The 13,950-nt window shown below is 32.5% G+C and overlaps 1 protein-coding gene across 1 annotated transcript in view; it reads left to right on the forward strand.

Annotated features, from left to right (window-relative positions):
- Positions 1-12,879, forward strand: part of LOC118746556 — a 194,724-nt gene extending 181,845 nt beyond the window's left edge. Inside the window, exons 3-4 of the mRNA XM_036480400.1 lie at positions 12,154-12,301; positions 12,686-12,879. Coding sequence (XP_036336293.1) covers positions 12,154-12,301; positions 12,686-12,879 — 342 coding nt within the window. The remainder of the gene's footprint in view (positions 1-12,153; positions 12,302-12,685) is intronic.
- The last annotated feature ends 1,071 nt before the right edge of the window (positions 12,880-13,950 follow it).

Raw genomic sequence — 13,950 nt, forward strand, 5'->3', positions numbered from 1 at the left:
TAGTATAGTCGATATAATATCTGATAAATATTTAAACATTTTGGGATCAACAGTTTTTGTCTAGTATTTAAAAATCTTTACTTTGCTGTTATTTTGGTAATATTTACCTTAACCGCATATTTCAATTATTTCTTCTCTGTGCGCCGTCTCAAGGCAGCTGCAAAGTTTTTGAAGCTATGCTCATTCCATCGCATTTCCTGGATTTGCCTGGTATTTTATAAGCCATCCAGAAATTGGATAGAGGCACCTTCCATAGAGAGGGGCCGCAGATTCAAGATCATATCCGTCAATCGTTGTCCTTGTTATTGTTATCACTGGTTATTGGTTTTAACTGGCGCGCTTTAGGCCCAGCGCAACACTCATTGCTCGTGGTTAGACTTCTCATATTGGCTTGCTCCCAACCGGGCGTTCGGTTGGTGCCTAGAGTTTCCTTGGTGTAAACTGGGTGTTGTGAGCTGCTTAAAATGGTTGCAAAAGCTCGTTTTTGGTCATACGCTTGTGAATGACTTGTACACCCAGAACTGTCCTCCAAGAATCCTTGGGTTTTGAAATCGAGCCAATCGCCCTATACATAGATATGTGAGTGCTTAAAAGTAAAGAACTCGACATAACATTTTTTATTTAAGAAACTACACAAAATCTTTAGGGTTTTAAAAAGTGGACATACATTTTTAGTGATTCACAACATAAACAACGAATTGAGTTGATAACGCTGTAGGGAAGATATCAAGTTTTGATATGGCAGAAAAAACCTCGAAACACCTATACTTAATTTTGGCTCATATATTTTTTATAGTTTTCACAAGATATTTTAATTTTTATGAAACAATTTAAAAATTTAACAAGAAACAAATTAAAATAATTACAAATCTTTTGTAGTTTGTTTTCATTTGCATTAAACCCTGTTTTTTTACAAAAGCTACTAACCATGAAAATCGATGCATAAATAAACCAGTCTGAATGTTCGATTAACTCCACCTTGGTATAGTCATAACTCGTTACGTTTATAACAACTTTATATAACATACAATATTACATTATATTTATAGCAAAATTATTTATTTGATTTTATAATATAAATGGAATTTCAAAAGATAATGTTCATTATTTGATCGCATCACCCAACTTTTTGTTGATGGAGTTAATAAATTTGTGCACTGAACGGCTCAAATGAAAATTTCCAATAATTTGTTATATGAAATACATAAGTGGCAGCAGGAAATAATATTACTCATACGCCATGTTGTACATAGGCATCCATAATCGTTCATATTCGTGCATGGCGTATGAGTAACATTTTCTCTTGGTGATTTCGTTTCTTCCAAAAAAAGTTGCCCTTCAACGGTGCAAATTCTGCTTAATTCTACACTCAACCCTGTAAAAGGGCATGTTTTGCCATCTTGTCATTGTCTAGCTCACGCACTTCATAATATTGTCACTTTAAGTCTGATTTCAATACAACCAGCTCCTCTGACAAAGCAGAGAATATATGCCTTACAAGACTGTGACATTTTAAGAAACGAACACAAAAGTTTCTCACCTTTTTCCTTCATTTTACAATGGAGCACGAAAGAGAAAGGGGCAAACAAAAGACAAAATTTTTTGATAGTAACGAAAATATAATATCTTAAAGTTTGAATTTTTGTTATTGGCAATGAAAACTTAAAATGGAAATATTTTGGGGTAAATTGCCTCCATCTAGAAAAACGGCAAACATATCCGTAATCTATAACCCAAAACTAAGCTAACTTGTCTCGGCGATTTTTGTGTAATTTTAGCGTACCTATAGTGTAATGACAAGTGGATATAGTTTTACGCTTTTCAATGGACAAGTGGATAAATCGGATACTCCGTCTACCCAACGCTGGCAGAATTTCATAAGCAAGCGCCCTGCGCTGAGCATGCCTGCTCTAAAGTATGGGTCAGGACAGACAAAAAACTGGTTACCTACGTATGTATGTAAAAACGGGCATACGCACATGCATATAAATGAACCCTTTCACTTGCCTTTTTTTACTGAAAGGTTTCCTGTTTTCGCTTTTTTAAATATCGCAAAATAGTCGTTGTCAACTTTATACCGCCCATACTTTCGGTTCAATTATCAATGGCATAAGATGGTATCCACCCCTTTTGTGTTAAAATGTAGTATATCCAGAACATGAACAAAATGGTTAATGCCGGACAACAAACGTAGTGAACAATCTTCATCCTACTAATCTCATTACCAATGGTGTACGGTACGTATGAGTATTTTTTTTGTTATTTTTATAAAAGGCTGTTATGTAACAATTATTATTATTATTATTATTTTTTTACATATGAGTAATTTTTTCTGTAATTCGAGAAATTGCAAAAGCTATTTTGTTTTTATCGGTTCTAAAGGCCATAAGCCGTTAAAAAAAAAAAAACGATTTTTTCCAATAACTTTCGGCGAACCTCCGTATACGTGCATTCGACATTTGCGCTTAGAAGTCAAAATTCATATAACTTGTTTACGACTTCATGCGCTGCCATGTAGTTGCTGCCGTAAAAATTTGTGGTGACAGGTAATAAGATCAACGGTAATAAGGTCAATTGACTTTATTTCCCACCCTGGTGCGAAATAAAGTCAATTGACATTATTACCTTTTTAAAAACGAAATAAAATCCATTGACATTATTTCTCTTTCAAACATTAAATTTGCTTAGCTTCGCGGCGGCCCGCGTTAGCGCGCCATATCGCACCGCGCGACCGGCGCGCACACCACGTCACGCTACGCCGCGGCCCCCCGGCCCCCCCTTCCCCGTCACCCGCCGTGCTGTAACGCAGGTAGATTTATTTTTTGTATACGTTGAAATAAAATTTTTATATATTTTAAACATCGAGGGCTTATATTCAATAATACCCTCTATCTGCATATTTTTTTATTTGTAAGTTATTGGAAGCAGGGATGCCGACTTAGCTCAAACCGTGCCATTTGTCCCTATTTTGCTTCGAATGGCACTTCATTTTTCAATTTGGCACAAAGTGCCAAAATGGCACTTTTGTAAAAAAATAACATTTCAATACATTTTTGTGAAATCCTTTGTGTGCACTTCTTTTTCTCAACTAAAATTTTCTAATTTATAAAGGTTATTCAACTGGTTAGTCTTATTTTATCATTGCACTTCGGTTTGGAAAATGTAGCTTTATTTTATTGCTAAATGTGAATGATTAAAAGGAATGACACCTTTTTTGGCACTTTTATTTTTCTATTTGGCACTTTTTTATCCTCAATGTGGCATCCATAACTAAGGATAGCCATGATTGGAAGATTTCTGCTGTGGTTTGGGTCAACAACTTGTTTGCAGTAAAAAAAGCATATAATTTGTGTTTCAAAAGTGTGTTCGCCTTGCTTTTAAATGATGTCACAAATTGCTGCCGAAGACATGAGTACAGTGTAAGAAAATTGTTTCCTTATAGAAAGGTTATAACACAGAATTCTTTCAGTGTTCCTCCGGGGTTTTTGGACATGGACTGTTTCTTCAATTTAATAGTGTTTGCTTTATTTTTATGGAAACGAAACATGTTTTCCAAGTTATGGATCACTTCTACACTCTTTCTTCAAATATTTCTCGTATTCCAGCTGGACGCAGGCGTTTAGTTTTTCGCATCGTATTTTTAGATATTCGTAATTTAAAATTTTTTAATAAAATCAATTGGTGGTAGTTCATAATTGTGTGTGGATTAATATCAAACACTGACGATTTGGCAATAACCTTTTTCATCTATTAAAAAACAACACTTACGGGGCAATGTTTATTGTAAGAACAACATTTTTTTCTATAAATCGACATACTTTAAGCATTGTTGACGCTATTTCCATTTGAATGAGGAAATAGCGTCAATGACTTTATTTCCAAATTTTTTGACTTTATTTCGCTTTCGAAAAGGTAATAATGTCAATTGACTTTGTATATTAAATTTTTCAGTCAAACGCACGCATACGTATACGCATACTATGGAGGTCCGCCTTTATTAAGAAATTTAAAATTTCTAATTTCAAATTTCTATAAATTGCACTTGTAAGATAACGTTTTTTAATGTCATCATCTGCAATATGATTTAGTGCGAGCGGCACTAGTGAATTCATTTAACTTTTTCTAACGAAGCGAAATAAAGGAAAAGCTCCCTAACGATGGTGATGTACATATGGTTAAACAAGCACCACCCTGTGACTATTTTATGTACTTTAGTTTGCTAAATATAACATTTCTACTTCTGCAAATGCATGTACATGTGTACAATTGAAGGGGTTAGAATCAAAAGGATCTAAGTAGGTCAGACATATTTTTGAGATAATTAAGGTTCAAGTTGATTACTAATTGTAAATTTTGGGTAAATGCATTTGAAATGATTTTTGCCTGAATGAATGCAGGTTAATTAACTTATTTAAATGAATGTTACTCTTACTCACCAAATAAACACTATATGTATTTAACTATACAAATATGGGTATAACTTATATTTTCAAAAAATGTCACTTAGACCCTTGTGATTCTATCCCCTTCAATATACAATTGTTACTTTTCATAAAAGTTTGTATGCATATAAGGGATTTCTATTTATAAATACTTATTTGTATACAAATATTTGCTTTTACCAGTTATTTGCCTCTCAAATATGAATTTGTGTAAAGAGCTAGATACACACCCACGCTTCTATGTAAATACGAACGAAATAGGTATGTACATACAGATATGTATAAATACATATATACGTACATATGTATATGGGAAAAAATTTGTTCTCTAACGTATAATGGCACTGACATTTGATTTCCAGATGAATGAGGCACTTAAATGAGAACAATAATAATAATAATAGATTGGCGCTTACACATATGTTAGTGCTTGGCCGAGCTTCTCGTCCAAATTGTGGCGTACGCCTTGATGATGTTACACAAAGCGGACCTACAGTTTTACGCCGACTCCGAACGGCGATTGTATTTTTATGAGAAGCTACTTTTCACGGCAGAAATGCACTCGCAGGTTTGCCATTGCCACAGCGGCCGACAAAATGAGAACAATACTTCGGTGAATTATATCAACACAAGTAAACGCTATGCATGCATATACATACATTAGCGTGCTCCTTAAAAATTACAACATCTAACTACATCCACGAAAAATTTAAAACTTTAAAAAACTTTTTTCGTTCGTGAAATTAGTCCCTCTTCTGGGACTCTTGTAGAATACTATACTTACAGGCGATTTGTTAACAAAATTATTTTGCTAACTTTTACTACTTAATACATTTTTTCGAGCATACAAAAATATATGTATATGTACATTTATTAGGGTGGTCCTTAAATATGTCAATATATACCATTTGTATAGGACACCACTTTATTTTTTTCTAAGTACAAAATAATACCATCCACGATAATTATAAAATTTAAAAAAAATGTTGAAGGGTTTACAACCAGGGATTTTTTCAAAATCGCAAAAATTCGAAAAGGCGAGCTTATAAATTTATCTGAATAAGTTTGCATAATATGTTAAATATATCAGATTTCAAGACAATTATTTGTCGAACTTTTGCGATTTAATAAAAAAATAACTTTTTCAAACTCTGGTAGCGACCTATAAAAATGGTTGACGTTCAACTCAGTTAAACTTTAATTTTTTTGCCAAGTAGAAGCAGATAATTGTATTTTTATTTTTTGCATTTGTTAATATTTTTAGGGCTTTAAATAAAATAATATTATCTAAAATCAAATTTCATGATTATTGGGGCCTAGCCATTGAAGGTCTAATTTACAAATATACTGTTTTAGTTAACTTGCGCTTTTAAGCCATATCCCCACAAATCAATATACTCGCGAAACAAGGGGCCAAACTGCGTTTTTATTTATTTTTTCTGGCATAGGGATTTTTTAAGAGACTTTGAAATTTAAAAAATATGATTATTTCAGTAAGTTATTTAATAAATTGAGTGCAGTATGGGTATAAAATGAAAGAGAAAATATAATATATAAGAAATAATTTTTTGAATCAATCATATCTTTGAAATTCCTTTACAGGAAAACCCTCACATCAGAGAAAAAATCTAAAAACGCAGTTTTATTATACGTGACCCTTAGTTTTGTAAACATATTGATTTTTTCGCGTGTGAAAGTTTTTGGTTTTAGTCGCACCGACTTCAATTATCATTAAAAGAAAAAATATATATATATATCTCTTGATCCAATGATCGGATCTAAACCAAATTAGTATGGTACCACCTGTGAGACACTACCTTTCCTATGCAAAAAGAATTTACGAAATTGGTAAACGTGGTCCAAAGTTATGCGGCAATATACATAAAAAAAAATATATTCCGACGAAGTGATAACCTCCTCCTTTTTTGGAAGTCAGTTAAAAAGAGACATACAATGCAGGCAGTTTTTTGGTGTTACCGATAAGCACATACCTATTTTAAGAAAAATCTTGCGATTTTACATGTTTGTGTTAAGCTGTTCGTGTATGGGTATAGTTTTTTAATGCGCCTACCTTGCAGTTTTTATAAGCTTTTTTTTTATTGTATGCTCGTAATTGAGCTTTAAATAGGACGACAACTGACGCGCTTATAAAATTTCCCACGAAATATTTGTCATAAATGAATCTCTTTACTTATTTATGTACTTAAAGGCTCTCTTATGTACTAAAGGCTCTCTTTACTTATTTATGTACTAAAAAGCTATACATACCGTTAGCTTAATAGAGAAAGGCCCTATCTCACATCGTCGGTAAAATACAAAGATCCCTAGCTAACTAAAAATTTAAAACCAACATTTTGATTGATGATTATACATTTCAACGAATTATAAGTCCCCAGTGGTTTTAAGCAATACAAAATTTTTGTTAGTTACGTCCCTTTTGCGTTTCAGCGACGAAGTGACATAAGGCCTTTCTACATTAAGGTAACGATATGCATGCATGTATTAATGTTTTTATGTAAATATGTACATATGTATGTGAATAATTGTAGTAAGTCAAACATTCTGAAAAATGCACATCACCGTTTAAAGTAAAAAATCGCATACCGTCGTTCTGCAAAACCACGTATCTAACATTTGTGCCAAAAAAGATATTTGATCAACGGCAGCCCCTGGCATCAAGCCTTTTCCATTCGTACCAAAATATCGTATGTGCGCTAGGGTGGTCCAAAAAAACTAAAGTCGGAATTTTAATGCTCCACCCCCTAGGATTTTTCTATATCGAAAAATATAACCCTTATTTTTTGATTTTGAAATTCAAAAATATTTAGAAGTCGCTCAAATCGGTCAAAGTTTTCCAGGTATTTTAATGGGGAAAAAACAACTTTTCATAGAAATGGCACAGAATTCTTCTAAAATATTTTAATAATAATATTTTACCATCGGAAAACTCTGTTTCTCTTCATGAGCCTTCCAATAATAATACTGAAGGGGTTTCTTAACCATTTTTTAATACTAAGGATTTTTATTGGTCCCCCCAGTTTCAACTTGGTCTAATTTGATTTGATTTGTGGCCACAGTGCGCGCCATTCAAAATCAAGAAAAAATTCTTGCACGTAAATTACTCATAAAAAATAAATAATATAAAAAGAACTTTTTAATATACAACGCTTTTATAAATGGACTAAAAAGTAGAAAATAATACTTCTCAGTCCCATAGAATTTGTTTTGATAACTTTTGATTTTGAAATTTTAGCAGAAGTCATTATAAACAATCTATGAAATTGAAAATGAAAAACGTGGAGCGCATGCAATACAAAGCATTCGATTTAATTGACAATAGTCAAACTACATAACGTAGACCTAAAATTTCTACAGCGAAAGTAGAACTTTGAAATCGATTTTAAGCGGTCGTTATTCATATACCCACATACATACATTCATATATTACTTTTCATATCAATTCAAGTGTATTACATGCGCCCCACGCTTTTCATTTTCAATTTCATAGATTGTTTATAATGACTTTTGCTAAAATTTCAAAATCAAAAGTTATCAAAACAAATTCTATGGGACTGAGAAGTATTATTTTCTACTTTTTAGTCCATTTATAAAAGCGTTGTATATTAAAAAGTTTTTTTTATATTATTTATTTTCTACTTTTTAGTCCTGTCTGAATAAAATTTTGCAATAGATATTAAAATAATTCAACGATATTAATAGAAAGGTGCACACACATGCATTTACATATGTATGTACATACAAACGAGCACCAATTAGTTTTATTTAAAGAAATGGCGTGACGTCTATTTCCGGTGTAGCAAACGTAGTACATAGGGCGACATCTAGATGTCATCTACCTCGCCCTATTCACTATGCTTTTTTATAGGAGCTTTTCAAAGCTTTGCTTTATGGTGTCGGACACACAACATTGAAAGTTTCTGGAACACAACATTGCAAGTTGATAAAAGCGTTGTAATAGACATTAATAGACATTAATAGACATTAATATGCTGTATTACCATTCTGGGGGACAAAGCGTTAATTTCACTTTAATGATTCGCAAGATGAACGGTACAAATTTAATAAACTTAAAGTTTACTTACGCTAATATCAGAAAATATAACGTAAAGGTCACGATAACTATTACATAAATCTCAGCCAGATGAGGTGAGATGTAATCAAGAAATGGGGATGACCATTTAAGCTATTATGTACAATTGTATTAAGTTTTTGGAATTTATAAAATTCATATGTAGGCATTAGGGTGGCCTAAAATTCAAAGGAAAAAAAGTTTTTTGCAATCATTAAAAATGCATGTTTTTTCAACGAATAAGAATATTTTCATTCGAAAGTCTTTAAAAAAAATTATATGTACATACATATTTCGAGGGTTCTACATAAGGTACACCCACTCCTATATCAAAATTCTTCTTGCGTTAATGAAAAACATTTTCCAAACGGATTAGTACAAGGTTTTCCAAGCTGCATTGTCTAAGCAAAGATAGCAAACGCTGTGGATAATATGGAGCAAAATAAAAAATATTCATACAAAAAAATTTTAATTTTTGGGCACTTTCGGAGCTCGTTTCCGACCACAAAAATGACTTTATTTTTAAATCGTTTGTAATTACATTAAATTAGGCAGGAAATACGCTATAAAATTCGCATGGTGCTGAAAACTTACTTAAGCTGGTATCAAACGATTTGCACACATCGGCAGTCACAGAGTGGTGTCGTATAGAAATTTTTATCGAAAATGAGTTCAACTAAATAGAACGAAATTCCAAACAACCCCACTCTCTAAATTTAAAAACGTTAAAATCTGTACAAATGTATAAATGTATAAATCGTGTGATCCGCGCTTAAGAAGTATTTCAGGCTCTGCTCTAAAATGTATGTATGTTCCAAAAATACGGGATTTATAAAAATAATACGGGGCAAATGAGAAATAAAGGATTTGCTTTAAAAGCCCAACTACGAACCATATACAGTGAAACCTCCCTTGGGCGGACACTCACCGTCAGTCACTTTTTGTCCGCCCAAGAGAGGTGTCCGCTTAATGGAGGGAAGCCTATTTTAGAACTTTTTAATGTTTTAATTAACTGAATAGTCACTATTTCTTATTTGAATAAAAGATATTGATATTACATCGTTCAAACAAAAATGTGCATGTATTTTTTCAAAAGTGCACATTTCATTTATGTGCGTAAGTACATATTAAGTAATAACAAAACAAAAATAAATATTACATTTTAGTCCATAAACTACATAAAATCATAGATTCATTACATAAAAAATTGGGAAATTGTCGATTGACGTAAGTTTTATTTTTAATTTTTTTCAGTGTCAGTACCTTTTTCATCAATAGTTTTCATGTTTTTATCAGTCTCCAAGGGTTTCTGACAATTCAAATAACGAACCTAAACCACTGCGCAAACCAAACTAAATGTGTGCATAACAATCACATTTTGTACGGGAAGTCTCCTTTTTCCATTTAGTAGTCCGCCTATGAGGAGTTCGCGTCCGCTCAACGGAGGTTTTTGTTTGATTTGTTATGAAAAGAAATCTTAATGTCCGTTGATAAGAGGTTCGCGTCCGCCCAATAGAGTTTTTGTGTAAATTTTATGCAAAATAACTGTCCGCGTCCGGCCAAGAGAGTGTCCGCTTAAGAGAGAGTAATTTGTTCCGAAATTTATACTTAAAACTTGGTATAGGAAAAAATGTCCGCCCAAGGGAGGTGTCCGTCTAATAGAGGTGTCCGTTAGGAGAGGTTTCACTGTATTAACAAATGTGATCCATTTCAATGAAACAATGGTTAGATTAGTATAAGCTTATGATAAATTTCGCTTACTTAATGACAACACTTTTTAATTTATACAAAAATATGAATGTACGTAGACATATAATTCACAAAACGAGTAAAACAAAGTAAGAGATACAGTTGTGGCCAAAATAAAAGCAGCAAAATTAAAAATTATGCAGTTGACAACTTATCTTTATTTATTTCTTGTTAATAATTTTCATTTAAAATATGGGTCGATGATCTATATACCACATAAATAAAGGTTCGAAAGTTACACAAAATTCACAAAAACTAATTAAACTTATAAAAATTGCAGTCTTTTATAATTAGATTTCCTAAAGATTTCGAGTAGGTGGTTTTATAGCCCAATCAATTTTAGTACAATAAAGTGCAAGTTTCAAGTCGCTAAAAGTGGTGCGTTTTGCGCATTTTTTTCATATGAAATTCAGTTTTGTGCATGCGTTATATGGAAGAAAATCGCAACAACCCCCAACAAATAACAAGATTCTAAAAAATCAATGGTAATTTTTAGCTAAATTTCTTATACTGAGTTGCATGCAATAATGCTTGCTAATGACCTACTCACAATGGCCGCGTTAAAGCAAGACCATGTCAACTAGAAGTTTACAAGTTGAAAGGACTAATGAAGCTGTCGAAAATTCGGAAAAAATCTTGTTCCGGCGGAACATTTCAAATTTGATGCAAAACATGGGACGTTCCGGCAAGTACCGGATATTTGGAAACGCTAGTATTTATAGTATATAGTCAATTTTTAAAATATCGTTTCGGTTTAACGCTCCCATCTTCAGCATTACTTAAGCTAATACGGTAGACAAACGGGCTTGATTCTGTAGCTTGTTAAAAATAATTTTAGAATACACATTTGCAATAACTTCCAAACAAAATTTTATTATCTTACAAAAAAAAAGTTGCGGAACAAACACTGTTAGAGACTAGATATTCTGCCCAAATCCACAATAAAATCTAAAATTTTTAACTTTGGTCCTAAAATTGTCACGCCCATTTCTAGGGGATTTTCCGATAAAAAAAAAAAACATTTTTACTGTATATGTAGGTATTTAACCGGAATCCGAAATAAAATTTCCACAATTTTGACAACTTGTTAATTAAATTTGGTAGGTATAAAAATACTCGATTTAATGAATTTTTCGATTTTACGAATTCGGCGGACAATATAAGGTTCGTTAAAAAACATATATTGGACAACCACCTGTATATGTAGGTATGTCCATTATATTTATAGAAACAAATTTATAGCATTTTTTATGTAGCGTGCCACCATTTAGAATTACAAACTGCAGAGCTCTTCACCTTCGAATAGATTTAAGCTAATGTAAACAAATAGTCAGAGGAGTGAGCAAAATGCCAGACAGTCCAACAGTTAAATAAATAGAAGTCATGTGACTTGTATGCGTTCCATGTGCCATTCACTCAATTGAAATAAACTAATAATATTGCACTCAAGCAAGTTAACGCTATTCTATTGAAATTTGCGGCTTCATGCAATGGTGTTGACACACATGCATACGCTACCACATTTTATTGTTGATGCAACGTGCGGTTGGAAAACGCAGCTTCATCCGCATGTGATGCATTTTGATGATGAACGTCAACGCTAAACGATAGCCAATGTCCGATTCTATTCATCTTTTGCTTGACTGGGCTTGTTCTGTCTTGTCGTGTATGTTGTGACACACGGCCGCTATTTGCAGTCCATTGGTAGAAGCGTCCAGTACGTTTGCGGCAGTTATATTTGTCCATACATACATATGTAATTGAATAATGTTACTATTTTTACTGCGTAAACTAAGTATAAGAAATATTCATACTTGCATACATGCATACATATCTACATAATAATTATTACTTTTTATTTTATGTTTGCAGTCCACCGGGAATGAGGATCCAAACGAGGTTTACTTGGATTCGGAAATGGAAAAAGTTTTCGCCGGTCCAAGTGCGCACAAGGAAAAGTTCGATGTAACGACATTTCAGGACGCGAATCAGCCGATTGGTTCGTACAAGCAGAGTAATGGTAATTGAGATTGTCTGAGATTAATGTTTATTTTCGTATACAATTTAATTACATACTTTTGTCGTGATTTTGACTCAAATTAAACGTAAAACCGCAGTTTGTGGATGAAATACAAGTTCCAAAGACAAAACCAAAATACATAATAAATACGTCCTCAAAAAGTCAGAAACTATTGTCAAATGTCAAAAACAAATAAAGAGCAAAAACTAATTCAAATATGTACTTATGTTAAAAATTGTAAAAGACAACACATGGCAAATAGATTTTGTTCGAAAGCAAGTTAAGCATAAAAATAATTAAATGCAAATTTGCTACAATATTTCTTATGAATGTAATTCTTTGATGGCAGTAAAAATCACCTGGACTTGCCCATTATCATTACAGTGCATCGTAAAAGTGAACTGAATATTGAAGAGGATTCTGAATATGAAAGCACAACTGACCCCGTCAATCCGCAAAATTATGATGACATACCCGAAGATTATCCATTAGTATCCGAGCGCGCGGGACACTGCGATCATTCGGTAAGTGCACAGAATTTCAGTAAGGTACTTTTAGGAGGATATAGTCGCATATAATTTCCTTTTGTTTTTAACTGGCAATGAAGTATCTCTGCGAACCATCTTCCCCAGTGAACTCAAAAATAGTGTTTAGTGCATCAGGTAGCATTTAGGTTGAAAATAAAAACGGTTTCTTGGCCGGTAATTTGGAAATGCTTCTTTTCGTAATACAAAATATATAAATTTTTAACTCTTAATTACTAATTAGATACTAATAAATTTGATTATAGAAATTTAAAAAAAAATTGCAATTAGATTAGAATTTGGTTAGACAGACTTAGAGCCATTTCAACAATATTATAGTGGATTCTCTGCCCATGTACACTTTCGCATTCGCAAAACATTCGTATAATGCGCATAACGAATGCGAATGCAAATATTCGCAACATCCCTGATCTGTATACATACATACAGATATAATAAAACTATTGCCGATTTCACTTAAAAACTACTCAATTGATTTTAATGAAATTTTAAAATTAAATTTAAAATTGATTGTTGTTTCAGGTAAGTCCGATTTGCATGAAATTTGCTCCCTAGATAAATTATTGCCTACACTAAAATACATGACCAATTCCATCTCAAATCATGCAAGCCAACTGCACCTACACTTAGAGAAGGAATCAAGTTTTGTCGTACTCGATCCTAGCATTTCCGAACTTAAAATCTGACTAAGATTGAAAATACTAAAATAGAGAACACAATTCTAATATTAAGTATAATATTTTTGAGTACCAAATACCGGAATTAAGATCACTTAAAAAATGAAGCATATATCATTAATTTTTGCATGCGTCTCTTTGTGGAAATATTGTTCATATACATACATCAAACATTCTATGTTGAAATATGAACGGTTGTGATAACTAACCCAACCTTTTCCTTTATAATATTCCTTGAAATTAAATACTCGTAGTCATAATAAAGAAGCATCACATTTGATTTGAGTACGAAAATCTTATTTCAAGAATGAAATATTTAGATTCCATATACTTAAATCGAGTTAGTTTGTTCTTATTTTTAGGCCGACATTTTTTCCTCAGGGTATCTCTCCGAAGCACTTGAAATTTTAGTATATTATTCTACTCG

The sequence above is a fragment of the Rhagoletis pomonella genome, unplaced genomic scaffold (assembly GCF_013731165.1).
Source record: "Rhagoletis pomonella isolate Grant_MI unplaced genomic scaffold, Rhpom_1.0 Rhpom_scaffold_00010, whole genome shotgun sequence".
Classification (NCBI taxonomy): domain Eukaryota; kingdom Metazoa; phylum Arthropoda; class Insecta; order Diptera; family Tephritidae; genus Rhagoletis; species Rhagoletis pomonella.